The sequence below is a fragment of the Salvelinus fontinalis genome, chromosome 3, assembly GCF_029448725.1.
Source record: "Salvelinus fontinalis isolate EN_2023a chromosome 3, ASM2944872v1, whole genome shotgun sequence".
NCBI lineage: Eukaryota > Metazoa > Chordata > Actinopteri > Salmoniformes > Salmonidae > Salvelinus > Salvelinus fontinalis.
Genome location: NC_074667.1, coordinates 11,190,970 through 11,216,787, shown reverse-complemented (window position 1 = coordinate 11,216,787; position 25,818 = coordinate 11,190,970). Strand labels below are relative to the sequence as shown.

Here is a 25,818-nt window from a genome sequence, read left to right as displayed (position 1 = left end):
CGTACTTGATTAACATAATTGTGCAATATTTGGAATAAGTAGTTTGTTGTTGCTGTTGTTTAAATTGTCCTATTGAAGACACTAATTACACTGAAAGTGTTTATGATTCATGTCTCATTTCAGAAGCCTGCTTATAGACTACAGTTGTGCCATTGCTTCCTTGTCCTCATTAGCAGTGTAAGCTCCCTTATTCACATGCCCACTTGCACATCCTATTCCAATCAGTTAGAAAAATTAGGCCTCATCTTTTAAATCTAGCACAGTATGGCTATTCATGCCTGTGAAAGAGAGAGCTGCAATAGTCAATATTGCAACCAAACATCTTTAAGGGCAAGTCCGTAGGTGTGGCATTCATATTCATTGGTCGATTTTTCCACATATTTAAACATTACTGCATAGGTCTACGTTTAGAAACTGGATGAGGACATAGGCCTACGTCGAAAAGCATTAAACTCATCGCTTAAAAAATGTATTGATGGATAGGCTACAATTTTATATAAATGTCACAATACATGGTTGGCATACATACATTAAAAGAAATAGACAGAGTACCCGGATGCACTGTATAGTCGCACCTCCCCCTATTCGCCTTTCAACCTCGCTCGCTCTCTACACCAACACAACCTCCTCTGCGGTTCCACCGTAGCTACTGCAGTGAATCCGTCATCCGTAAAGAGAAAAGGCGAGAGCAAGTCAAGCTGGTCTATATTTATTACAACTAGAAATATTTCCCTGAAACATAGTCTTAATTGATTGTGCAACGTCGTCCTTTCAAATTGTTTCCCTTGCTCACCAGGTGAAGACACCCAACCGACAGAATGGTAAGGAAAACTATAGCTTACTATTCTAGTGTTGAACCAAATGTGTACAAAATCTTACACCATACGCATGCATAGCTCTCAAGCCTTTCCTACATCTCGCTTGCACTACGTACTATTCTTCCGACCAAATGAGCTTGAAAGCGTTTGTTGCGTTACATTTTTGCACGCACAATTTCATGTTTACATATATGACAATTTGGCCAACGTTGTGTTTTGGTGATTTATCGCATTCTGGTGAGTTCTGAAAAGCTATATTGAGACTTCTCAAATGTGTGACAAGTAGCTAAATCAACCACCTAGCCAGTTAGCTAAGCTATAGGCACATGAATAATGGCGCGAGCTCGTGGGGGAAACGTGAAACATCGTCTCGTTTCCGAACCCGCGAGCAGGCAACGCTAACAATATCGATAGGCTGTCACGCCTTCCATTTGCGCATACATTAGATGCGCTTTTCACTTTGTATCGGCAATATTCCGCTTTATAACGCAAGTCCAACTAGGCTGGACGAGCACTAGTTACAACATAGCCACAGCAAATGGGCACTTTTCCTGGTTGTCACTTACGAGTGCTGCACCGTATGTTAAGGTGGTCCCCAATCAATACAGCTAGCTAACTCCACATGGAAATGTGTTAAAGAACAGGACCGTTATAGTTAGTAAGTCACATTATAAATGTTAAACTACATTTCCAGGAAGAAGCAATTGCTTCCCAAAGATCCACCTTATCTTACATTTTCTATATATAACCTCTCGTTACATTATTTAAATTTATTTTTTACCAGTCCTGGTACAGGGATCTGAAGAAATGGCTTTAAAATGACATACATTGCAGAAGACCAGATACAGTTTCAGTGCTACCTCAAGTCATATCAATTTGCATCAGTTCCAATAAAAAATATTGACCTATTACTATTTCCTGTTCCTCCCAATTTCCAACAGTCATAGGCCTACATTAATTTGCACTTGCATAGCCCATGTATGGGGGGTTTGTAGGCCACTTGATTATTAAGCATGCATACCGGCCTTTCTGAAACACCTGCGTTTAGCTCAGACCAAGTGTGCATAGTGGTTTCAGGAAAAGCACAAATGCATCAACCACAAATACCCTATAGGATCTGAATAATTGCTTCTAACAAATATAAACGCAACATGTAAAGTGTTGGTCCCGTGTTTCATGAGCTGAAATAAAATAACCCCCAAATTTACCAAAAAGCTTATTTCTTTCAAATGTTGTGGGCAAATGTGTTTACATCCCTGTTAGTGAGCATTTCTTCTTTGCGAAGATTAATCCATCCACCTGACAGGTGTGGCATATCATGAAGCTGATTAAACAGCACACTCTTTACACCTTGTGCTGGGAACAATAAAAGGCCACTCTAAAATGTTCAGTTTTGTCACACAGCACGATGCGGCAGATGTCTTAAGTTTTGAGGGAACGTGCAATTGGCATGCTGACTGCGGGAATGGCCACCAGAGCTGTTGCCAGATAATTTAATGTTCATTTCTCTACTATAAGCCACCTCCAACGTCGTTTTAGAGAAATTGACAGTACGTCCAATCGACCTCACAACCATCAACCATCTGTAACCACGCCAGCCTAGGACCTCCACGTCCGGATTCTTCACCTGCGGGATCGTCTGAGACTGGCCACCGGAGAGTTGATGAAACTGTGGGTTTGCACAACCGAAGAATCTCTGCACAAACTGTCAGAAACCGTCTCAGGGAAACTCATCTGCGTGCTCGTTGTCCTCACCAGGGTCTTGACATGACTGCAGTTCGGCGTCGTAACCGACTTCAGTGGGCAAATGCTCAACTTCAAATGGCACTGGCACGCTGGAGAACTGTACTCTTCACGGATGAATCCCGGTTTCAACTGTACCAGGCAAATGGCAGACAGCGTGTATAGTGTTGTGTGGGTGAGCAGTTTGCTGATGTCAATGTTGTGAACAGAGTGCCCTATGTCGGCGGTGGGGTTATAGTATGGGCAGGCATAAGCAATGGACTACAAACACAATTGCATTTTATCGATTGCAATTTGAATGCACAGATAACGTTACGAGATCTTGAGGCCCATTGTCGTGCCATTCATCCGCTGCCATCACCTCATGTTTCATCATGATAATGCATGGCCCCATGTCGCAAGGATCAATTCCTGGAAGCTGAAAAATGTCAGTTTTTCTATGACCTGCATCTCACCAGATATGTCACCCATTCAGCATGTTTGGAATGCTCTGGATTGACATGTACAACAGTGTTCTAGTTCTCGCCAAGCAGCTTGGCACAGCCATTGAAGAGGAGTGGGACAACATTCCACAGGCCACAATCAACAGCCTGATAAACTCTATGCGAAGTAGATGTGTCACGTACCATGAGGCAAATGACGGTCAAACCAGATACTGACTGGTTTTCAGTATCTGGAAACCACACCCCTACTTTTATTTTTTAAGGTATCTGACCAACAGATGCATATCTGTATTCCCAGTTATGTGAAATCCATAGATTAGTAACTAATGCATTTATTTCAATTGACTGATTTCGTTATTATGAACTGTCACTCAGTAAAATCTTTGAAATTGTGTGCATGTTGCGTTTTATATTTTTGTTCAGTGTACTGTATACTCCTATAGGCTGTCGCTGTAGGCAGCCAGGACTCGGGATGACGCTGATTTGGTTTAAATGGATTCTATTGGTAGATGGATTGTACACTCAAGCTGTCTCTTTGAAACCACATTCCTATTGTAAGCCGGATCTCAGTGAAAAGTGCTGAAGTCAAGTGTATTAGGCTATCGCTGCAATATATCACATTTTCATAAAATGTTTGAAGTTTCTTAGCGCTTGACAGATAATGCTGTCATGTTGCTCACAAGCAAAATGTGTAGCCTACTACCAGCCTTGGCATATACTGTAACAGTTTTTCAATACAATGCGTATCAGGAGACTGGCTTGCCTTTTCTTAACCCTTAATACAGATGTTTTAGATAAAACAAAGGGTATGGTTTTGTAAGAAAATACTCCTCACTTTCCAAACCCAGTTGTAGTAATGTGAGTTCTAACTGGTAACAATGTTGAATAGGCCTAGACAAAAAAAAAATTGATTCTTGACATATGAGTTGCCTGAAGGGAAGGATGTTGAAAATAAAGTAACAAGATCATTGTTCTTTTTATGTTTGTGGTACAAATTACACAGTTGAGTTAGGCCAAAATCCCACCCATCTGCCGTCCCACCATTTTGCAATGTTATAACTACAAAACTAGCTTTACTTCTACAACTCCCACCACACAGACATGACCTTACACCAAGTAAATGGTGTAATCCTAAACCCCTCGATCCACTTTAATTTAATGCTCTGTGTGACCTGAAGTCAGAGGCACAGTACTATTGCAGCATCAACACTACTGTGCCAGTGATTTGAAAACACTGAGTATGGGCTTCTTGGAGTTGAGGTTAGACGATTATAAAATTAAGAAAATGTGAAATTACATTTTGCTATTCGCCAAACCAAAAGTAACGTACACCAGTCGTAGTGACTAGTCACATGCACTGCATGTTTGAGCCTAATTCTAAAATCCTGGTCTTGAAACACATTGAATGATGCTTTTCTTGACATTTCCTTTTATGACTTCAAATGATGGGATATGGAGCCTATATGCATGCCATGTTTTTGTTGGTATTGTATCCCAAGCTTAGCTAGATGGAAAGACTCATGGCCATGTCTTTCTGGCTGTCAATGATCAGTCTTGGGTTATGACGGGCTTTGTGGTCGGCAGCAAGTCGATACAGGTATCCTACTTTTTGCTGTTTTTTATTCATCACAGAGAAAATGAATTTCAGCTTGAAATCCTGATTCAGATCTGCCAGAGTCCTCATCAGCACATTCTGGTTGATGTGTGGCTTTACACAATGTAACCTCGCTAGCCAGTATAACATTTGGCAGACACTTCTATCCAAAGCAACTTAATGTACATAGATTTTTAGTATATAGTGCATTCGGAAAGTATTCAGACTCCTTGGCTTTTTTCACATTTTGTTACATTAGAGCCTTATTCTAAAATTGATTTGATTTGTTTTTTTCCTCATCAATCTACACACAATACACCATAATGATAAAGCAAAAACAGGTTTGTAGAAATGTTTGCAAATGTGTTAAAAATAAACTGATATCACATTTACATAAGTATTCACACCCTTTACTCAGTACTTTGTTGAAGCACCTTTAGCAGCGATTACAGCCTCGTCTTCTTAGGTATGATGTTACAAGCTTGGTACACATGTATTTGGAGTTTCTCCCATTCTTCTCTGCACATCCTCTCAAGCTCTGTCAGGTTCGATGGGAAGCGTCGCTGCACAGCTATTTTCAGGTCTTTCCAGAGATGTTCGATCGGGTTCAAGTCCGGGATCTAGCCGGGCCACTCATGGACATTCAGAGACTTGTCCTGAAGCCACTTCTGCATTTTCTTGGCTGTGTGCTTAGGGTCGTTGGAAGGTGAACCTTCACCCAAGTCTGAGAACCTGCTTCAGAGCGCTCAGGACTTCATCAAGGATCTCTCTGTACATTACACCATTTATCTTTCCCTTGGTCCTGACTAGTCTCCCAGGCCTGCTGCTGATAAACATCCCTACAGCATGATGCTGCCATCACCACGCTTCCCCGTAGGGATCGTGGCAGGTTTCCTCCAGACGTGACGCTTGGTATTCAGGCCAAATAGTTCAATCATCAGACCAGAGAATCATGTTTCTCATGGTCCGCGAGTCCTTTAGGTGCTTTTGGCAAACTCCAAGCGGGCTGTCATGTGCCTTTTACTGAGGAGTCTGGCCACTCTACCATAAAGGCCTGATTGGTGGAGTGCTGCAGAGATGGTTGTCCTTCTGGAAGGTTTTCCAATCTCCACAGAGGAACTAGAACTCTGTCAGATTGACCATCAGGTTCTTGGTCACCTCCCTGACCAAGTCCCTTCTCTCCCGATTGCTCAGTTTGGCCGAGCGGCCAGCTCTGGGAAGAGTCTTGGTTGTTCCAAACTTCTTCCATTTAAGAATGATGGAGGTCACTGTGTTCTTGGAGACCTTCAATGCTGCAGACATGTTTTGGTGCCCTTCCCCAGATCAGTGCCTCGACACAATCCTGTCTCTGAGCTCTATGGACAATTCCTTCAACCTCATGGCTTGGTTTTCACTTTGACACGCACTGTCAATTGTGGGACCTTATATACGTAGACAGGTGTATGTGGACATGATTTGGATAGAAACAATCAATTGAATTTACCATAAGTGGACTCCAAGTTGTAGAAACATCTAAAGGATGATCAATGGAAAGAGGATGCACCTGAGCTCAATTTCGAGTCTCATAGCAAAGGGTCTGAATACTTATGTAAATAAGGTACATTTGCAAATATGTCTAAACCTGTTTTTGCTTTGTCATTATGGGGTATTGCGTGTAGATTGAATTTTAGAATAAAGCTGTAACGTAACAAAATGTGGAAAAGGTCAAGGGGTCTGAATACGTCCCCAATGCACTGTATATGTGACCCGAGCAGGAACTGAACCCATGACCCTTGCATTGCTAATGCTTCTTACCAACTGAGCCACAGAAGTGCTCTAAGATATTCAGGAGATGATGCGCTAAAATGTTTTAACTTTGATTTAAATGGATAGTTATTTTGAGGCATTTAGGATAGTCCATGCCCCCTTTTGGCTAGATGTTCAGTCAAGGCCCAAGTCTTTATCTAATGAGGAAGTCAAAGCCTTCCTCTCAGCCTTTTTCAATTTGTTTATGACCCACAGAGATGCGGTAAGGCAAAGGCAATAGATTGCCCTAATTTCCAGCTCTGGCGGAATCCAGTTCATTCTGTTGTTCTCATGCATAATGGAGAATGCCACTTCTTAGGGATAAACAGAATGCCTAGAGTGGGATGGACCGAGAACGAGTTTCAAATCTACCTGCCGTTTTAGGGGCAGGTGGCAGGATATTGTACCAGTCTGTTCATTTTGTTTCCCTATTAACGTACAAAGCTCACATCAACATATTAGCATGTCATCACTTTCATGTGTCAATGTTGATATAGTAGTATACAATCGGGTCTTTACGTGAGATTGTCACCACTCAACAACCAGTGCCCCCCCCCCCCCACACAACTACCTAGATAGCGTTCCCCGTTGTCTTAGTGACTAAGTTGGTCTGTCCAGGGAGACTTGTTGCAATGGTAAATGACAATATTTCAGACCCTTGGTGCAAATGCCATCTTATTATAGCAACATAATTCCTATATTTGAAGAAAATACAGATTTTAATGGTAAATGTTATGTTATGGTTTCCTGTCATTAAGTTGTAACGTCATTCTCACAATTTTTCCTCTTTCTTTCTAGGGAAACGAAGCAAGTTATCCCTTGGAGATGTGTACACACTGTAAGTATTTTAGATTATCGCTGGCAACAATATCAGCTGTGGGCTGCCCTGTATGTAATATTCAGAAATGACTGGAGATTCATCTTAATTTCTGCATGTAAATACATAAAAATGAATGCATGTAAATGCATTGATTGAGAACAATTTTGACGTCAAAAAGTTTAGGCTATGGGATTGCATTGTCTCTGGTTTTAAAGAGTGACCGCCCAGTCACCTCAAAGGCCAGAATCTACCATAGACGTTGCAGTTCACATAAATCTGGGACACTGGTCCGGCCGGGAGAATCAATATGACAGCCAACGTTGAGCAGACCAATATATACATCACCACACGCTATACTGCATTCTTCAGGCCTCAGCCCTTTACAGTGTGACCCAGTCTCAGATGCTGTTGGGAGGCGTGAGCACTTTGCTGCCACATCTAAAAATGCCTCCCCCCTCATAAAGGTCAGTTTCAGGGCTGGTGGGAGAGCCTTATTTATTTTTAGTCTGAGTTATATTCCATTTTTAATTGGTTTGTCGCTCTGCTGCACCATCCCTCCACCCTCATCAATCCCCCCCACCCCTCAAGAGAAAAGGGGGCTAATTAGAGTTTCAGGATTGAACTTTCAGGGTCTTTTTCAGGAACTCCCTCCTGTGGAGGATTGTGGCGTGCAGAGCCGGAGCTCGGACGTCAATGTTGGCCGGTGTCGAGTGTGTTCTGGGGGGGGGGTGGGAAAACGGCGCAGGGGGCCCACCTCTGCACCTCCCTAACGAGCTGTTATGCTAGGTGTCATAGGGGTGGCCGTCGGACTGTGATTTACGACGGCACTTTTTACTTTACTTGCCTTGAAACCCAGAACAATCTCCCTCTCTCTGTTTCTCCCTGCCCAGTCTTTTACAGAATGTGTTTGACTGGAAAAGCAAATGCCAAATGCTCGGTTTTCAGTCATTTTGAGAGAGACCTGACTATAACGTAGAGTACAAGTAGACAGTTAAACTTTCTGGAGTTGATTTAGGGGTCCCATGGACCAGCTGACACAACCTCCATCATTAAAACACACCTGTGTTTACAGAGTCACGTCTGGGTTGCGCACCTGCAGGACAATCAAAAACAAGAGACTTCGACAGGTGTCTCAAACCTCAGCCAGCCGATGGACTTCCCCACAGTGGGGTATTTTGGGGAGTCTCTTCCCCCCCTCCCTCCTGGGAGCAGGGCGTGGGGCAGCTGTTCACCGTGTCAAGAAGGCGCACAGCCTTAAATCAGCTGTGCGCTCCGAACTGGCAGGGTCTGAACACTGGTAGGTCACCCAGATCCCTAGTCAGGGCGTTCGTTAGTGGACCCCTAGAATGCTGGTCAGTTCAGTCTTTTATCCCGAATGGTGAAGGTTGGATATGGGGAAGCTAATTCTATCAGAGGGGCAACTTCTACTCGGAGCGTTAAGGCTGAACCTGTGGCTTAAAAGACAAAACTCTACTGGCCCTGCATAGACTGTTTTTTGCATCAAGAAAACAACATGGTGACTCCCTGCTTAACACCTTCAATTGAGTTGCAGACTTCTGTTTTTCTGTAGTAGTACCCACTGTTCAACAACGGACCTGCTCAGGTCATTCAGCACCTCAATTAGCCCTTTGAAGTAAATTGTATTGTATCAAAACGATTTGAGATGCATCGAGAGTAAAAAGACTCGTCAGTGTTTATTCACCTCCCCTCCCTGAGAGCTATGGTGGTGCAGCATGGGTACACACACACACACACACACACACACACACACAAATATGCATGTATATACACAGACGGCCACCGTGTTCTTTTGAAAAATTCATGATCTGTTCTTCATCAAACTATAAGTGTCTGCATCTATATAGTAGACAGGTTGTATTTACTTGTTTTTTGTACACATATTCACACAGGCACATTCCAATCCCAAAAACATTATGTGTATAAAACGAGATAATAAACATCTAAATTGAGCTACAAACCGGCACATCAAGACAAACTAACTTCCCATATATTGTAGAGCAGTGGTTCTCAAACTTTTTATTGTCCCGTACCCCTTCAAACATTCAACCTCCAGCAGCTAGCACCAGGGTCAGCACACTCTCAAATGTTGTTTTTTTGCCATCATTGTAAGCCTGCCACACACACTATACAATACATTTATTAAACATAAGAATGAGTGTGAGTTTTTGTCACTACCCGTCTCGTGGGAAGTGACAAAGAGCTCTTATAGGACCAGGGCACAAACAATAATCAATTTGGCTCTTTATTTAGCCATCTTACATATAAAACCTTATTCACAATTTTGGATTAACAAATAACTCACCACAGGTTAATGAGAAGGGTGTGCTTGAAAGGATGCACATAACTCTGCAATGTTGTATTGGAGAGAGTCTCAGTCTTAAATCATTTTCCACACACAGTCTGTGCCTGTATTTAGTGTTTGCTAGATAGGGCCGAGAATCCACTCTCACATAGGTACATGGTTGCAAATGGCATCAGTGTCTTAACAGCGTGATTTGCCAATGCAGGATACTCTGTGCGCAACCCTATCCAGAAATCTGGCAGTGGCTTCTGATTTAAATTAAATTTTCACAGAACCGCTTGTTGCAATTTTGATTAGGCTCTCTTGTTCAGATAGGCAGGGCATAAAAGGGATAATGAATCCGGTTGTTTGTGTCGTCCATTTCGGTAAGGTACCTGCGTAATTGCGCACCCAGCTCACTCATGTGCTTCGCTATATCACATTTGACATTGTCCATAAACTTGTTCATTTGCACACAAAAAATCAAACAATGATGGAAAGACCTGTGTGTTGTCCTTGTTAATGCAGACAGAGAAGAGCTCCAACTTTTTAATCATAGCCTCAATTTTGTCCCGCCCATTGAATATAGTTGCGGAGAGTGCCTGTAATCCTAGATTCAGATCTTTCAGGTGAGAAAAAAACTGAGATAGGCCAGTCATCATGCAAGCGGTCAGACAAGTGAAAATTATGGTCAGTAAAAACTTTAAGCTCGTCTCTCAATTTAAAAAAGTGTCAATACTTTGCACCTTGATAACCGGTGCACTTCTGTATGCTGTATAAGCGTTACTTGGTCTCTGCCCATATTATTGCATAGTGCAGAGAATACGAGAGTTCAGGGGCCTTGCTTTAACAAAGTTAACCATTTTCACTGTAGTGTACAAAACGTCTTTCAAGCTGTCAGGCATTCCCTTGGAAGCAAGAGCCTCTCGGTGGATGCTGCAATGTACCCAAGTGGCGTCGGGAGCAACTGCTTGCACGCGCGTTACCACTCCACTATGTCTCCCTGTCATGGCTTTTGCACCACCAGTACAGATACCAACACATCTTGGCCACAAAAGTCCATTTTGATGAAACAAAGCTGTCCAGTACTTTAAAAAAATATTGTCATGTTGTCCTGGTTTCCAGTGGTTTGCAGAAGAGGATGTCTTCCTTAATTGACCCCCCCATAAACGTAAGGGACATATACCAGGAGCTGTGCCAGGACCGCCACGTCTGAGTCATCCAGCAGTAACGCATAGAATTCACTGGCTTGTATTCGAAGCAGTAATTGTTTCAAAACATCTCCTGCCATGTCACTGATGCGTCGTGAAACAGTGTTGTTTGATGAAGGCATTGTCTATTGTTTTTTTGGCCTTTCCCCCCAACATTGTCCCAGCCATATCCGCGGCAGCAGGAAGAATTAAGTCCTCCACAATAGTATGGGGCTTGCCTGTCCTAGCCACTCTGTAGCTCACCATATAAGACGCTTTTAGCCATTTCTTATTAATGGTATCTTTTATACATGTCTTACTACTCGAAAGTCGTCTTAATTCTCGCTCCAAAAAACTCCTGTGGCTTATTTTTCAAACTGGCATGTTTAGTTTCTAAATATCTACGCAAGAGTGAAGGTTTCATCGAGTTGAGATAGTACTTTTGCACATATCACAAACCGTGGCTAAGGAAAGGCACTACTTCCAATATAAGTGAACCCCAAATCAATGTAGTTCTCATTATATTTGCGCCTCTTTGATGGTCCAACGTCCCTGTCTGTTGTTGGGTGCATTCCCGGGTAAGGGGGCAGTAGCTCTTCGGCTGCATCAGATTCACGACTGACAGTGTCCATGCTAGCTGGGCTAGCTATGTAGGATTACTGATGCTAACATTGGATGTGCTCGTGGAAGCAGAACAACTTGTGTCGTCGACAGGTGCAGGTGTAGTACTGCTGGTAGTAGCAGTACTACCAGTAGAGCTGGTATGTGTCTCTATGGACGCGGGCCTTATTTAACCACAAATAACCATCCATTTTCGACCAAACGGAATGAGCAGCAGCTATGTTTGGCTACATACTGACTGTTAGTGGAATTCCCGCGAGAGAGTAACGGTTAATGTGATTATGTTAATTATTTTACTAGGCTACCTGTATTTGACACTGTGTTGTTATTTCGCTGAACACTAGATGGTTTAAATTTTTGGCAGTGAAACGAGGCTACTCTGGCGAGAGAGAGAATTTGCACCCAAATATTTAGCCCCGTTGGAAAATCTAAATGGACTGTTTGAAAATGTGAATCACATTTTTATTTGGCCTACCCCCGACGGCATTGCACGTAGTTTGGGAATAGCCGTTGTAGAGAGAGAGAGAGCTGAGAGTATTTATTCGGCTGTTTGGGAGAGCTGCAGTGCTTTGATGCGCCCCAGTGGGTGGTGCTTTTTCAGTAAGATCATCGGTGTGACTTGCCCACATGTGGGAGGGGTTGTGTTTTCTGCGGCAGTGAATTAAGAGAGATGGCAGCCCATTGAGATGGCACTCATCGTAGGCCCTTCACGTAAATGGCAACGTAGTCACCGCTACTGGCTCATTATCTGCCTCTTTTCAGATGCGTGTTTGGTTCATAGGTGTGATGTTGACTAGCTCGTTGGCTAGCTTGCGTAGCTGTTATATCTCTCTAAGGGGGGACATTATTTGTTTACAGGTCTCTAGAGCAAGCCAGTGTCTAGAATTACTATAAAAGTACTATTTAGACTCTTATGGGGCCAAATCTTGACACCTGCCTGAATGCTAGTAACACTAACATAACAAATTATTGATAAACCCATTTGTGGAGGTAACCCTGTTCCTAAAATATCATAACCGGGGCTTGATTCATGAGGGCTCGAAGACAGTCTTCGAACTCTCAAGCGCACACTTGACTGCACTGGCTTCCGCATTAGCTTACTAGCTGTTGTGTATGTGTGGTCATTGGTTGTGAGGGAGATGAGGCCCAGTGAGCCGAATGATGACACCTATGTGAATGCAGCACACTGTCTCCTTCTGCAGCTCAGTTTGTGTTGAAAGCCTCTCCAGCTGGCTGTCTGACTGCAGCCCTCAAAATACCCTCCCCCCTTCTGTATATTAGCTAGCTGGGTTTCCTTGTTGCTAGGGGTTTCCCGGGGGGAGGGCAGCACCAGCCGTTTAGCTGTGTGTGTGGAGTGAGGGGTGTTTCTCTCTCTCTCTCTGCTATAAATACTTTTTTCCCTCTATCTATTTGAGCTACACTCGTGGATTGTATACACGGACAAAGTGGTACCCAGCGCTGTCTGGTATATGCTGTTGTGCCTGTGTAATTGAATTAATGCAGTGCTGTTGGGGCCTGTACCTCTGCAGCTGCATTTTTGTGTACCCACTAAAGAGGTTGTGTCAGGGGAGGAGCTATTGAGGTATTTTGAATCTTTTCTCAGTTCGTCTAGCAACTTGTATACAAGAGTTAGTCCATCATCAACGCTGAAATGTATTAAGTTGTACGTTAAATCAGTTTAACTAAAATGGGCTGATTAACTAAAATGATTTTCAATGGCATCCTTCTTTGTCTCCATGTTGGACTACTACAGACGGGATTTTGGGGGCTGGAAAAGAGTGCATAAGGATCACTTTCTGGCTTATATTGATTTGTCTTCAATTACTTTTCCATATAGTGAATAAGGTTCTTGGTGTAGATATATGAAATTACCAATGCTTAAGCACCTGTTGCCTGGTAGTCTCACGTAGCCATCCAAAATGTTCTATTAGCCAAAACGCCTAGAATGGGCCGCTTAATTAAGCGGCAACATTTTGATTGGATGTTAGATTTCAAGAACCCTGCCCCCGTATGCCTGTAGAAAGGCGGTGCTTGTTTGTTTTCCAATTTGGTAGGACACATTTTGCAGAGAGTTGTTCCGTATGCTAGTTTGCAACATTGCATAAAATCGAAGAGACCCTAGAGTAAAAACTGAACGATGTTTTGCCAGAAGTGTGCTCTATACACACAATCGAGTCGATGAAGGCATTACTACTTCTCTGCTTGAACGCTGTACAAAAAAAATGAGAATTTATAAGTGGGCACCTTTTTTGGAGCTCCGCCCAAGCAAGGCATTTGATTGGTTTGACACGACGTCACTGTGTTTCCAACAATTCTTTAGCTACTTTCTACCATTTGACTTCACCAGTCTTTCCGTCTAGGGAAGCCTACTTCTCCAAGAGGCTATTTGCCGAAAACAAGTGTGGTATAAATTGGACAGGTTCTAGTGTTTTGTAAAAGAAAAATGCTTTTGTATCCATCTAGCTGGAAGCAAGCATGAATATTAACCAAGAACCAAGCAAAATTGACTACTTTAAAAATAAATGTTCTACTTCTCTTTAGCCGGAGTTGAATTGAAGCCTTTTGTTTGATTTAGTTTCTATATGTATCATTTTAGAATGAATGCTGACCTTGTAATCAGCGTTTGGAACTGAAGGACCCCCTGGCACTGAGGAATCTGGGGGATTTCCTGTCTTTATTGAGCAATGCCCTGCCCACGTCGTACGGTGCTGCTAACGGTGTTGTCTACACCCTACAACAGGAATTCAGGGTGACTGGGAAATATCTAATGGCCGCAAACTAAGCTGTCCGTGTCATAAAAGCCAGTTCATTCATATAGGCCAGCCACTTAGCCATGCTTAGCCCAAGAGAATGCTCACATATATAGATGTAAAATGGCATCAGTTTTCAGTGTAGTGCTCTATTGGCAGCGCACACACAGCCACCATAGTATTATTGGAGTTCTTGTGACACCCCACTCACTTGTTGTGGTACATCTAGTGGTGGGTCTCGGTTATGGCAGCAGTTGGTTCCTACTTGTTAAGCCTGTCATCGTGGTACAACGCTGCTGACTAAGACACAACTGGCATGTTGAGGTGCCCAGAGGAGCGGCTCAGCAAACCCAACCCATATCGGGTCAGAGAGAAACTTGGGATTGTCTGTAACTGTCAAATAAAGCTGACGCAAAAGACTGAGTCTGTAGATATTAATTTTGCCACTAGGACTGATAGAAATAATTTACAATGAGACTCAGCAGGTGATTTAATACTAGTGCGAGGTTGATCATGTTAACGAACTACTGGAATATTTATCATATACACTACCGTTCAAAAGTTTGGGGTCACTTAGAAATGTCCTTGTTTTCCATGAAAACATACATGAAATGAGTTGCAAAATGTCAAGATGTTGACAAGGTTATAAATAATAATTTTTAATTGAAATAATAAATGTGTCCTTCAAACTTTGCTTTCATCAAAGAATCCTCCATTTGCAGCAATTACAGCCTTGCAGACCTTTGGCATTCTAGTTGTCAATTTGTTGAGGTAATATGAAGAGATTTCACCCCATGCTTCCTGAAGCACCTCCCACAAGTTGGATTGGCTTGATAGGCACTTCTTACGTACCATACGGTCAAGCTGCTCCCACAACAGCTCAATAGGGTTGAGATCCAGTGACTGGCCACTCCATTATAGACACAATACCAGCTGACTGCTTCTTCCCTAAATAGTTTGTGCATAGTTTGGAGCTGTGCTTTTGGTCATTGTCCTGTTGTAGGAGGAAATTGTCTCCAATTAAGCGCTGTCCAGAGTGTATGGCATAGCGTTGCAAAATGGAGTGATAGTTTTCCTACTTCAAGATCCCTTTTACCCTGTGCAAATCTCCCACTTTACCACCATCAAAGCACCCCCAGACCATCACATTGCCTCCACCATGCTTGACAGATGGCGTCAAGCACTCCTCCAGCATTTTTTCATTTCTTTCTGCGTCTTACAAAGGTTCTTTGTGATCAGAACTCCTCAAATTTAGATTAGTCTGTCCATAACACTTTTTTCCAATCTTCCTCTGTCCAATGTCCGTGTTCTTTTGCCCATCTTAATCTTTTCTTTTTATTGGCCAGTCTGAGATATGGCTCTTTCCTTGCAACTCTGCCTAGAAGGCCAGCATCCCGAAGTCGCCTCTTCACTGTTGACGTTGAGACTGGTGTTTTGCGGGTAATATTTAATGAAGCTGCCAGTTGAGGACTTGTGAGGCGTCTGTTTCTCAAACTAGACACTCTAATGTACTTGTCCTCTTGCTCAGTTGTGCACCGGGGCCTCCCACTCCTCTTTCTATTCTGGTTAGAGCCAGTTTGCGCTGTTCTGTGAAGGTAGTACACAGCGTTGTACCAGATCTTCAGTTTCTTGGCAATTTTTCGCATGGACTAGCCTTCATTTCTCAGAACAAGAATAGACCTGATGAGTTTCAGAAGAAAGTTCTTTGTTTCTGGCCATTTTGAGCCTGTAATCGAACCCGCAAATGCTGACGCACCAGATACTCAACTAGTCTAAAGAAGGACAGTTTTATTGCTGCTTTAATCAGAACAACAGTTTTCAGCTGTGCTAACATAATTGCAAAAGGGTTTTCTAATGATCAATTAGCCTTTTTAAAATGATAAACTTGGATTAGCTAACACAGCGTGCCATTGGAACATAGGAGTGATGGCTGCTGGTAATGGGCCTCTGTACACCTATGTAGATATTCCATTAACAATCATCTGTTTCCAGCTACAATAGTGATTTACAACATTAACAATGTCTACACTGTATTTCTGATCAATTTTATGTTATTTTAATGGACAAAAAATGTGCTTTTCTTTCAAAAACAAGGACATTTCTAAGCCGAACTTTTGATCGGTAGTGTATGTCGAATTAAACGTTTTTTTAAAAAATGATATGGTGTTTAAACGCTAAACGGAGAACTGGATCAAGCATTGTACACAGAGCAGCACCGGGGGAAAGGTTAATTCTGTGAAGTCCCGCCCTCATTACAGCTCACACTTAAGTCCACCTCATGCTGTTGTGTCCACGTTACGATTAATGGATATCAGTCCAGTGATTAGTGTGTAAAGGAGGCGTCACATGACACAGTGAAAGAGCTTAGAGTGGGGAACCGAGAGGTATGCTGCTACTGTAGCTCAAGGTTGGCCACCAGTATCAAACTACACTAGGTGGGCGGTAGCTTGGGACGGCTATGCTATGGCCAGCGCTCGCAAGAAATCGGGTAAGAATCAATCGGGGACAGGTGAATCGATTCTAAAGGCAGCAAAGGACCATAACAGCAGATGTAAGTGGCCGGGCCTGCCCGACCCGTTGTTTTCTTTTCCCCATGTGCTGAAAGTTTGCTTCCGAAACCCAGTGGTGGTGGTAGCTACCCTATAAAATGGAGTCTGCTGTGTAAGTTTTGTTCCCCCTATATGTGAATAGGACAGTTTTTTTAAATTCTGCCCTTCTTGCTCTCTCCTTTTCTATTTCAGTTGATGCTGATGAGATTAAGAGGCTAGGAAAGAGATTTAAGAAACTCGACCTAGATAACTCTGGCTCCTTGAGCGTGGAAGAGTTTATGTCCTTACCGGAACTCCAACAGAATCCCCTTGTACAGCGAGTAATCGATATATTTGACACAGATGGCAATGGGGAAGTCGACTTCAAAGGTAAGACTGATATGGGGTTGTTCACCTTGGATAACGATAGGTGCTGTTTCACCTTGAAATTAAATCATCAACCAAATGCTTAAATGTATAATGTTTTTTTTTCTAGTAAGTGTTAGCCTGCAATATGACTTTATGCTGACCTACTTAAATCAGAAAATGCCTTTTAAAAGTTGTGAAAGAGTTTGTCGTGCCGTTGGGCATTTTCCTCGAAAGCACCCTCTAGCTCTTATACAACTGAGGGAATGGAATTACGACCCGATGTGTATTCTTGTCCTTGTTACGGTCCTTTTAATTGTTGGTTGACTCAAAATGGCTTTACATTGTTTTGACAGAATTCATTGAGGGTGTCTCCCAGTTCAGTGTCAAAGGTGATAAAGAGATGAAATTGCGCTGTAAGTATAATGCCAACAAATCTCAACTGCTTTCACTGTGAAGTTTCCTCCATTTTAAAATGATTACCCACCTTTTTGTTGATACACCAATTCTGAGCTCATAAAGCAAATGTTTGTGATTTGATTGCCTGTATGAACATGTATCCACCTTCTCAGATGTTCAGAGGTTCTTCAAAAACCCTCAATGTGCATATTTTGAAAACCTTTTCAAATAGAGGTCTGACCCAATCTTCCGTCTTTCCCTTGTCGTATAGTTGCCTTCAGGATCTATGACATGGACAAGGATGGCTACATATCCAATGGAGAACTCTTCCAGGTCCTCAAGATGATGGTGGGAAACAACTTAAAGGACACCCAGCTTCAGCAGATTGTTGACAAAACCATCATCAACGCAGACAAAGACGGCGATGGGAGAATATCCTTCGAGGAGTTTTGTGCGGTGAGTCGAAGAAACAACGTTTTACTCTGGTAGGGTTGCAAATTTTCTGAAACTTTCCGTAAAATGTTCACAAGTTTTTGAGAAATCTCATTTGGAGGATTTCTGGAACCAGTAGGGAAGGAATCCTCCAACAAGGATTTCTGCAACAAACAAAAAAACTCCAGAACTTTCTGAAATGCCGCAATCATATTGCCATGATCACAGTACATCACTTGTGTTCAAATTCAAAGGTGTCTGTTGCGTCTGACAGTTTCTTGCCCCTCTGTCTTCCATTAGGTCGTGGGAGGATTAGACATACACAAAAAGATGGTTGTGGACGTGTGACTGACCTCACGGGCCCCCTCAAAACACCTTTTCGCTTTCTTCTCCATTTCTGAGGATCTGCTCAAGGCGTCATCCAGCAACGCTCTCTGTGTATTTTTCAATGGAAGTATTTTTCTCTGTGAAGCCACCTTTTTTTCCAACCCGAGCCTTCTGAAGCCAACCATTTGTAAGTGTTATTGAACATGAATTCTCTCAATAACCCGGTGTAGCACTTTAAGAGCCTGAAGGACAGCTTTTTATCTTTGAGTGAGTATTTCAGTTTGGTGGAGGAAGGTTAGTGTGTTTCTCTTTCATTTTGAGGCAGGTGGGATTTTTTTCATATTTATTTTGGTCTTGGATTTGGGGGGGGGGGGGGGGGGGGGGTTGTAGTTAACTGTGATGTACTTGATTTAAACACAACACAAAAATAGAGCATGAAGTGCCAATCAGAACATATTATAAACCGGTTGAATATAATGGTATATATCGTCTATCAAAATTCGGTAGAATTGCTTATTTCAATGTGCACACTGCACGATTCAAACAATCCGATTGACATTTAAGGCTAATGCTTTTCCTTCTACTTTCACTCAATATTTTCAACAGCTAAGTTTAAGATCATGTAAGACAGCTTTTTTAATAAGGGGGATTGTGCACTATACATGTTTATATTGTCAGGGACATCTATCATCTTGCTTTTGAAGATGCAGTAGATTAGAGAAAATAATATTTACATTTATGCACATACAAGCTTACGGTTTACTTCAAGGACAAGTCTTTTTTGAGTCACTGGTTGGTTATGTGAATCATTTTCACCTTAGTCTCTTATTCCAACAAAAAGCAAGTCTTCATTCTGGATGGTATGACATCACAGGCCGTTAGAATATTATGTGTTTTGTATTTATTGCTTTAACGTCAGCCATGTTAAGTTACAGATAAAGATTGGTTACAGACTATCATATAGAAGTAGAGATGAGTGCTTTTGGTTTAAATGTTTGTGATATGGTAAATGTTGCATTTACCAACTTTAACTACAGGCTGAGGTAACTTACAGTAAATAGGCTATAGTTGGGACATTGAGGGATGTTAAGTTGGTTAGGCTTATGAGAGGCGTTGATTTCAACGTACACATTTTGCCTTCTCGACAATGTAATTTGCTTATTTCATGAACGTCTTTAATTCGGTTTCTCAAACATTGTATGGACTCTTGCCGTGAGTTGACGTAATAGTGCAAGGTCACAGGTGTGCTGTCCCTCTTCCTCCCTACCTCTGACCATTCTTTTTTTTTCTTGAGAAGATGCAACCAACAAGGGCATTTTATTACAAAGCTACCAATGTTTTTTTTTTTACACAGAGATAAGGGACAAGACAGAACAGGTTTTATTTGTATCTATACATTTTATGTAATTAAACGTGTTTCAGTTTGAGGCTCTTCTTTTTTTTTGCTCAACTGAATGCACCAACGGGCGGGTGATCAAGTGCGTGATCCTGTGCCGCACGCGCCCGCCAACCTCGCGCCGCTGTTTTCTTCGCCGGCGTGCCGCACGACGATGGTTCTTATCAGATCCTAAAAGGCCCCAAAGTCTTGTGATGTGCTTGCATGACACGGAGCCCCCCCCCCCCCTTTTCTTTCTTTGTGCATGTAGATCCATTTTTTGAAAAGCTCTGTTTACATATGAATCTTAATGTTAATATATTATAACATGAATGAAAATGACATATATATGGATGTTGCCAAAAAAAAATATTGGTAAATGTTGAATTAATATGGAAATGACTAAAAGTAACTCCACTACATGTAACTGTTATTCTAAACAACTATAATCTTTTGGATATCTCTGTCACTTCTATTCTAGCAAAGCTTCACTTATGCCCCAGAGTAGACTACCAACTCTGTTTCAGGTGGAAACCATTCAAGATGTGTTTTCCCTGTAATTTTTTGTATTTATTTTTTTTTTTTTTACAGATATTTGTTATACACACGGTATTAGTACTCCCTCCTTAGTTTCTTTTTTTTTAGGTTTGTGCTAAATATGTCCACTATTGGATGAAAGGGATCTGTGTGTGTGTGTGTGTGTGTGTGTGTGTTTTATTATGGGGTGGTATAGGCTGGAGGCAAAAACGGTTTCAGTCTTAGGTTTGACTTTTCTTCTTATCCATCTCTGCATGCTGCATCTGCTGTGGGAACCATTGAAACTTCATCTATGAAATAAAAGATTTGAAAGTTGTTAGAGGCTGTGAATTGTGTGACAATACATGTACTGTGTGCATTATGGCCATTGCAAGATGAGGCTTCAGTTAGAATGTATGCAGTTGTGATAGCACGCTGCAGAATAAGTGTGAATGCGCTTTAATAGAATGCCAGCCGATTTGTTAAAAGACCAGCAGCAAAGGGATATTTGTCCTATGAAAGTAGGAGGGGAAATGTGTTTATTGATGATTAGTATCCCCACATGTACAGCACAGTTTTCATAATAGGACAACCTAATTCTATTGTACTGAAAAATGCACTCAACCAAGCAGGAGCAGAATGCACAGATGGTCATGGGTGTTATTGTTATACTCAACTGACCACTAGATGGCAGCATAAGAACAAAAAAGTTGCTATTGAGTGTGGGCGAATCTCAAAAATAGTTTCCTTGTGTCCTCACAATGGCTCCTTCTCTCGGGCCTTGATTTTAGGTGGCGAAAAGACGTGTCTTCAGAGTAGTGTTTATTATTAGTTACCGAATGGCTATCACGAGCTTGCCCCGCACTTAATATCTTGACACGAGCCAAATTCCTTAGACTTACTAATGAAAGATTAAAGCAGCGTCATCTTGAGTGCTGCATCTTCCATTCACATTGCACTATGTTGCATGCAAGTACTGCACCCTACTGTTTGGTATAAAAATAAACTGGGAAAAGAGGCAGAAAATGTCTCGGAAGCTGGGTTTGATTTCAAGCTAAAGGCCACTGGAAAACCATCGATGTAATAAGATACCCTTTATTTTACACAACACAAAATACCCATGGATGCGTGCATTCACACACACATTTCACCAGTAAACTAGATTCCCCTTCCCTCATAACATGTCACTGTTTCCTGGACAGTCCAAATTGAGCTCATGCAGAATGTGGCCAGTTGTGCCCGTCACTGCCAATTAAAAGTCCCATTTGTATTCCTCAGCCGAGCCACACATGGACCTCCGAAAGACTGCCATTCTCATGGAACCTGCTCATCTGTTTGTGATTTGAACTTTTAGCAAGTCCAGATTTATTTTTAAACAGCCCAACATGAAAGACCCAACTTCAAAAATGCCATTTTGGCCCCTCCAAATAATCTTGCCAAATGGCTGAACCCTACACAAATACAATTACGACCAATGTGTCGGGGGGAAATTATGGGGGGGCAAATTTCCCTTGATTTCAACAGGTCTTGTTTTTTTTGGGACAAGTGTGAAGTCGATTCCATTGCATGGTTCTTTTAGATGACGGATACAAGGAAAATGTACCTGAGACTATGAATAATGCATAGAAAGGTACCATAAATGCAGTTAACAGTTTGTTGGAACGTTTAAACATTTTGCATCTAAAAGCTTTCATTGAACATTCGACAAAGACCGTAGTTGTTAGTAAATCCCAGCAGTACTGACGGCCGTGGATAGATAACCTGTGGAAGAAGCGCCAACTGTTGCACCTTTATTCTCATGAAAGGAACCCGTACTCGATTTGAACCTCTGGTCGATCTTGAGGACCTTTTATACTGTAAGGAAAACCTCTGGGAGGCTTAGTAGCTCAGGTTACTGAAAATGCCCCCGTGTGAAAAGGGACAGCACAAGTTGGAATGAACTCCAGACATCCTACAGTTCCACTAACATAGGGGGGAAATCTGCCTCATTTGTACAGATGTCATAATCAATTTCTCTGAGGTGTGAATGACTAAACCAGAACTTCTAGACCAGAACCTATAGCTCAACCTGAAGCAAACTGTCGAGCAATAGAGAAAGTTAGTGTAGGTTGGCTTTGGAGAATATAGAAAGAGTTGTGAGTTGCTTGACAGGGTTGGGGTGGTCAATTATCATTTAAATGTGAAGTACAAATTGTTGATTGTAATGGAACTACACATCTTAGCCTTTGAGAAAAGTAGCTTGTCATTCTTGAATCGTGTGATGGAATTCCCTCCCAAAAGAGAATGTATAGCTTTCCAAAAACCCAACTCCCTTGGTGATAGATTCCCTGTTAATGAAAACCACTCTCTGACCGATCTCCCAGCGGAGCTTCATGTGGTTCTGATTACTCCGGGCTACTTAGTTCCACAAAATTTCATGCAGCCCACTAGTGTTTTCATGATTGTCAGTTTTCCAGCTCTTTTAATGAGGTTCGCTCGTAAGTAGCCTGTGCCCTATGCGTGTTCAAAAGCCATTTTCATCAAATTACCTGTATATTTGTTTGCTGTACAATAAAATAAGTTGTGTAATAAGAAATTACTGATTGAGCCTTCAAGGTTATTCACGTCGCATGGGAACCATGGTCGTTAATATCCAAAATGCTCATTTTGGATTAGCTGACTAAATTCAACTCCACAGTGAAGAAAGTTTCTGATGAACTCCAGCACCGTTGTTGAGCAGAGACCAGGTTTTGTGGGATTCAGCTCAGACTATATCGATTTGCCCAAGATCAATTATTTAACGCTTCCCTTGTACCTACGTTTGTCCTTTGTAGTTGCGTGCCTTTTTGTTTGCCTCAATCCATACTTTTTAAATGAACGTTAATCAAATACAACCACCGACTGTTTGCTAGTTTCTAGTTCTCGAAGATGGCAACAGTGCGAATGTGCATGTGCCAGTTGAATCTCCGATTACGCAGGTCTGTCTCCAAATACTCATAAAATCACAATCTACAGATGGTGTAAAATTGCCATCTTCGAGAAACAGCAACGAGCAAAGTCTGCTGATTACCTTTTAATAAAACAGTATGGATTTCAAAACATAGGTAGAAGGGAAGAGTTTCATAATTTTTTTATTTTTTATTTTTTTAAGTATTGACCTTGTGCGAATCAATATATTCTGAGCTGAATTCCACAAAGTCTGGTCTCTGCTCAACTCCGGTGGTGGAGTTGAGCTTAGTCAGCAAATGTTGTACCAAAAGTCTGTAGTTCCTTAACTATGCAGCGTTAAAGAAACCAAATACATTAATTACCATCTATCAAGAACAAACTTGGTCTCGGCATCCATCCTAATATTAATCCAGTGAGATAATAACACCGTGTATCAACATCCCATGTCAATAAGATTCGATTTTGCTCAAATGACTTGCAAGCTTTCAGGTTTCCCTGAGATGGGTGAACTGACTGATCAGTTGTTTCAGGCAAAGCAACAAAGAGTTATGTTACGAGGATGTGACTTGACAGAGATTACAGGATATCAAGACAGAGGACCCTAAAGTGAATATTCCCTCTCCTTCCTCGTGCCCGACCGTTGTCTGTCTGAGAGGGATATGGCCCCTGGCGGGATGCCCGGTACAATGTGCGGTAGGTCTGTCCCAAATGGTAGCTTACTCCCTATATACTGTACTACTGTTGACCAGAGCCCTCTGGGCCTTGGTCAAAAAGCAGTGCACTATATAGGGTGCCATTTGGGATGAAGGAAGCCTAGAAGTCTCAGTGTCCTGACTGATTGGGATGAGACTAATTAATAGAACACCGTGAGTTGGGGCAAAGAAGGGGTCATTGGGAGTTCAATGCAATTCTCAGCTAACGTAATTTCACCTGAAGCGAGTGTCAGGTGGCTGCAACAGGGAAACATTATCGGCAGTAAACACTTTCTAACACTTTTCACTTGTTCTAAGTGTCAGGTGGGCCATAAAACCACAAACTGTTCCCCTTTGGTGTGTCGTATAGGTGATATTACAAAACTCCTACCAGTTTTATTTAAAACATTTGCAATAGTGAACTGTGAAATATTATTTACATTTGGCAAGAGGGTCTAGTCAAATCCCTTTACAAACAGATACTTTAAAAAAAATGAAACAATAGCATTGTGAGTAAGTCCAGTAGGTAGGAGATTGGCATCTTGGTGCCACTGATTTGCAGCAACAATGCTGTGTACCCAGACTACCGGTACAGTTACACACCGGTCTGATGATAATGCGACTCTCCTTACATGTGCCCCAGCCCGGGTGGGTAGCAAGCCTCTCTATCAGACAGCTGCCAGCTTACTAATGAAGGGACCTGACGAGTCCATCCGGATGGGCTGACTGCATAGGCTGGGCTGCTGAGCAAGGTGCCTCGAATGAAACTGAAATGCACTGAGTGGTGTGTGTGTGCTGGGTTGAATGGTTTGCCAATCTTCATAGACTTAAAAGATGCCGTCCCGGATCTTAAGCACTTACAAATTCATAAAATTTCATACGAATTGCATTATTTTTTTTAAATGTTTAGCTCGTGAGCGAGCACTACCTTCAAAACTACTATGTGGAATTATACAAAAGCCCTGGAGCATCACTTTAACAGTAAGATTCCCTCAAGGTTTTGAGTGGTGTGTGTGTGTGTCTGCGCTGGATTGAAGGGTTTACCATAGACATTACATTAATATTCCTTTCTCTAATGTCTATGGTTTGTCCCATCAACATGGTGAGCAGAGCTTGCAGGCAGACCAATACAGCTCCTCGAATAACCGAGTGTAAAGGATCTATGTAATAAAGTGATACATGGTGTGGATGTGATTGAAGTGGGGCCAAATCCAAACGAGCGGACTGTTCAGTCAGGGCCAGATCCTGAGGCTCCCACGGTGCAAACTGATATTCGACTATGGCTGAAGGATTCATAAGATCCCAAGTTACAGGACGCTGAAAGGGTTCAGGTCTCTACTCACACGCTCTACCAGACTGCATGGTGTAGTCGAAGGCTAACCGCTTTCAAACCTTCCTAAAGCCCTGTTTATACCTGGTTCTAACAGGTATAATTAGTTATTTTCTTGTCAACATTCTGATTGTGCCCACATTTGTAGACAGGTGTAGACAACTAAGACACATTGTTATCAGATCATCCTGACCAACTCCGGAGGTAGTCGGGGACCCATTGTAGCTGGATATCAATCAAGTGTAAACAGATCTGAATGATGAAGCCATTGAAATCATCATTATACAGGTCTATAAATTAATTGTCTTAAAATTAATAGATTAACATTATTTTGAAAGAATACCTGTCAAAAAAATGTACATACAGGGTACATGTACATACCAGGATATCTGGTCACCGTGTGGACAGACAAGAGACATTTTACTTGCATGTGTAGATGCAACAGCTATGTGGGCACAATCAAAATGTGGATAAGATCAAGAAAGGATAGATGTTAGCACAAGGTATAAACGAGGCTTAAACCATGTGTGCATCTTAAACGGCACACCACTCACTATTTAGTTCCCCATGGGCCCTGGTCAAAAGTAGTGCACTATACAGGGAATAGGGTGCCATTTGGGACACAGCCCCATCTCTGTTGAAAGCACTACTCATTGCTATGTGTGCCGGTCCTAAAGGAACTCATTGTACTGTGTTGACTGTTGCATCATACTGGTTATTTTGTGCGTAGTGACAGTAGTTCTCTTACACTCAATTGTTGTATTCCACAAGAAGAAATTATGGTATGCTAAAGGAAGCAGGACATTCCATGACACAGAAACAAAAAGGACACTAGATGTCACTGCTGTACACAACATAG

General features: G+C 42.1%; 1 protein-coding gene across 1 annotated transcript; it reads left to right on the top strand.

Annotated features, from left to right (window-relative positions):
• The first annotated feature begins 580 nt into the window (after nucleotides 1-580).
• LOC129838675 (calcineurin subunit B type 1) lies at nucleotides 581-20,345 on the top strand. The gene is made up of 6 exons (XM_055905807.1): nucleotides 581-821; nucleotides 7,182-7,221; nucleotides 16,808-16,984; nucleotides 17,317-17,376; nucleotides 17,631-17,815; nucleotides 18,092-20,345. Exons 1-6 carry the CDS (start codon nucleotides 819-821, stop codon nucleotides 18,137-18,139), a joined length of 513 nt encoding a protein of 170 aa, XP_055761782.1. The 5' UTR covers nucleotides 581-818; the 3' UTR covers nucleotides 18,140-20,345.
• The last annotated feature ends 5,473 nt before the right edge of the window (nucleotides 20,346-25,818 follow it).

What these genes read in the sequence shown, in the direction of transcription:
- LOC129838675 (XM_055905807.1), top strand. An exon ending in TAAAGAGATGAAATTGCGCT is followed by an intron (nt 17,377 to 17,630) that starts GTAAGTATAATG and finishes CTTGTCGTATAG; the next exon opens with TTGCCTTCAGGATCTATGAC. An exon ending in CCTTCGAGGAGTTTTGTGCG is followed by an intron (nt 17,816 to 18,091) that starts GTGAGTCGAAGA and finishes GTCTTCCATTAG; the next exon opens with GTCGTGGGAGGATTAGACAT.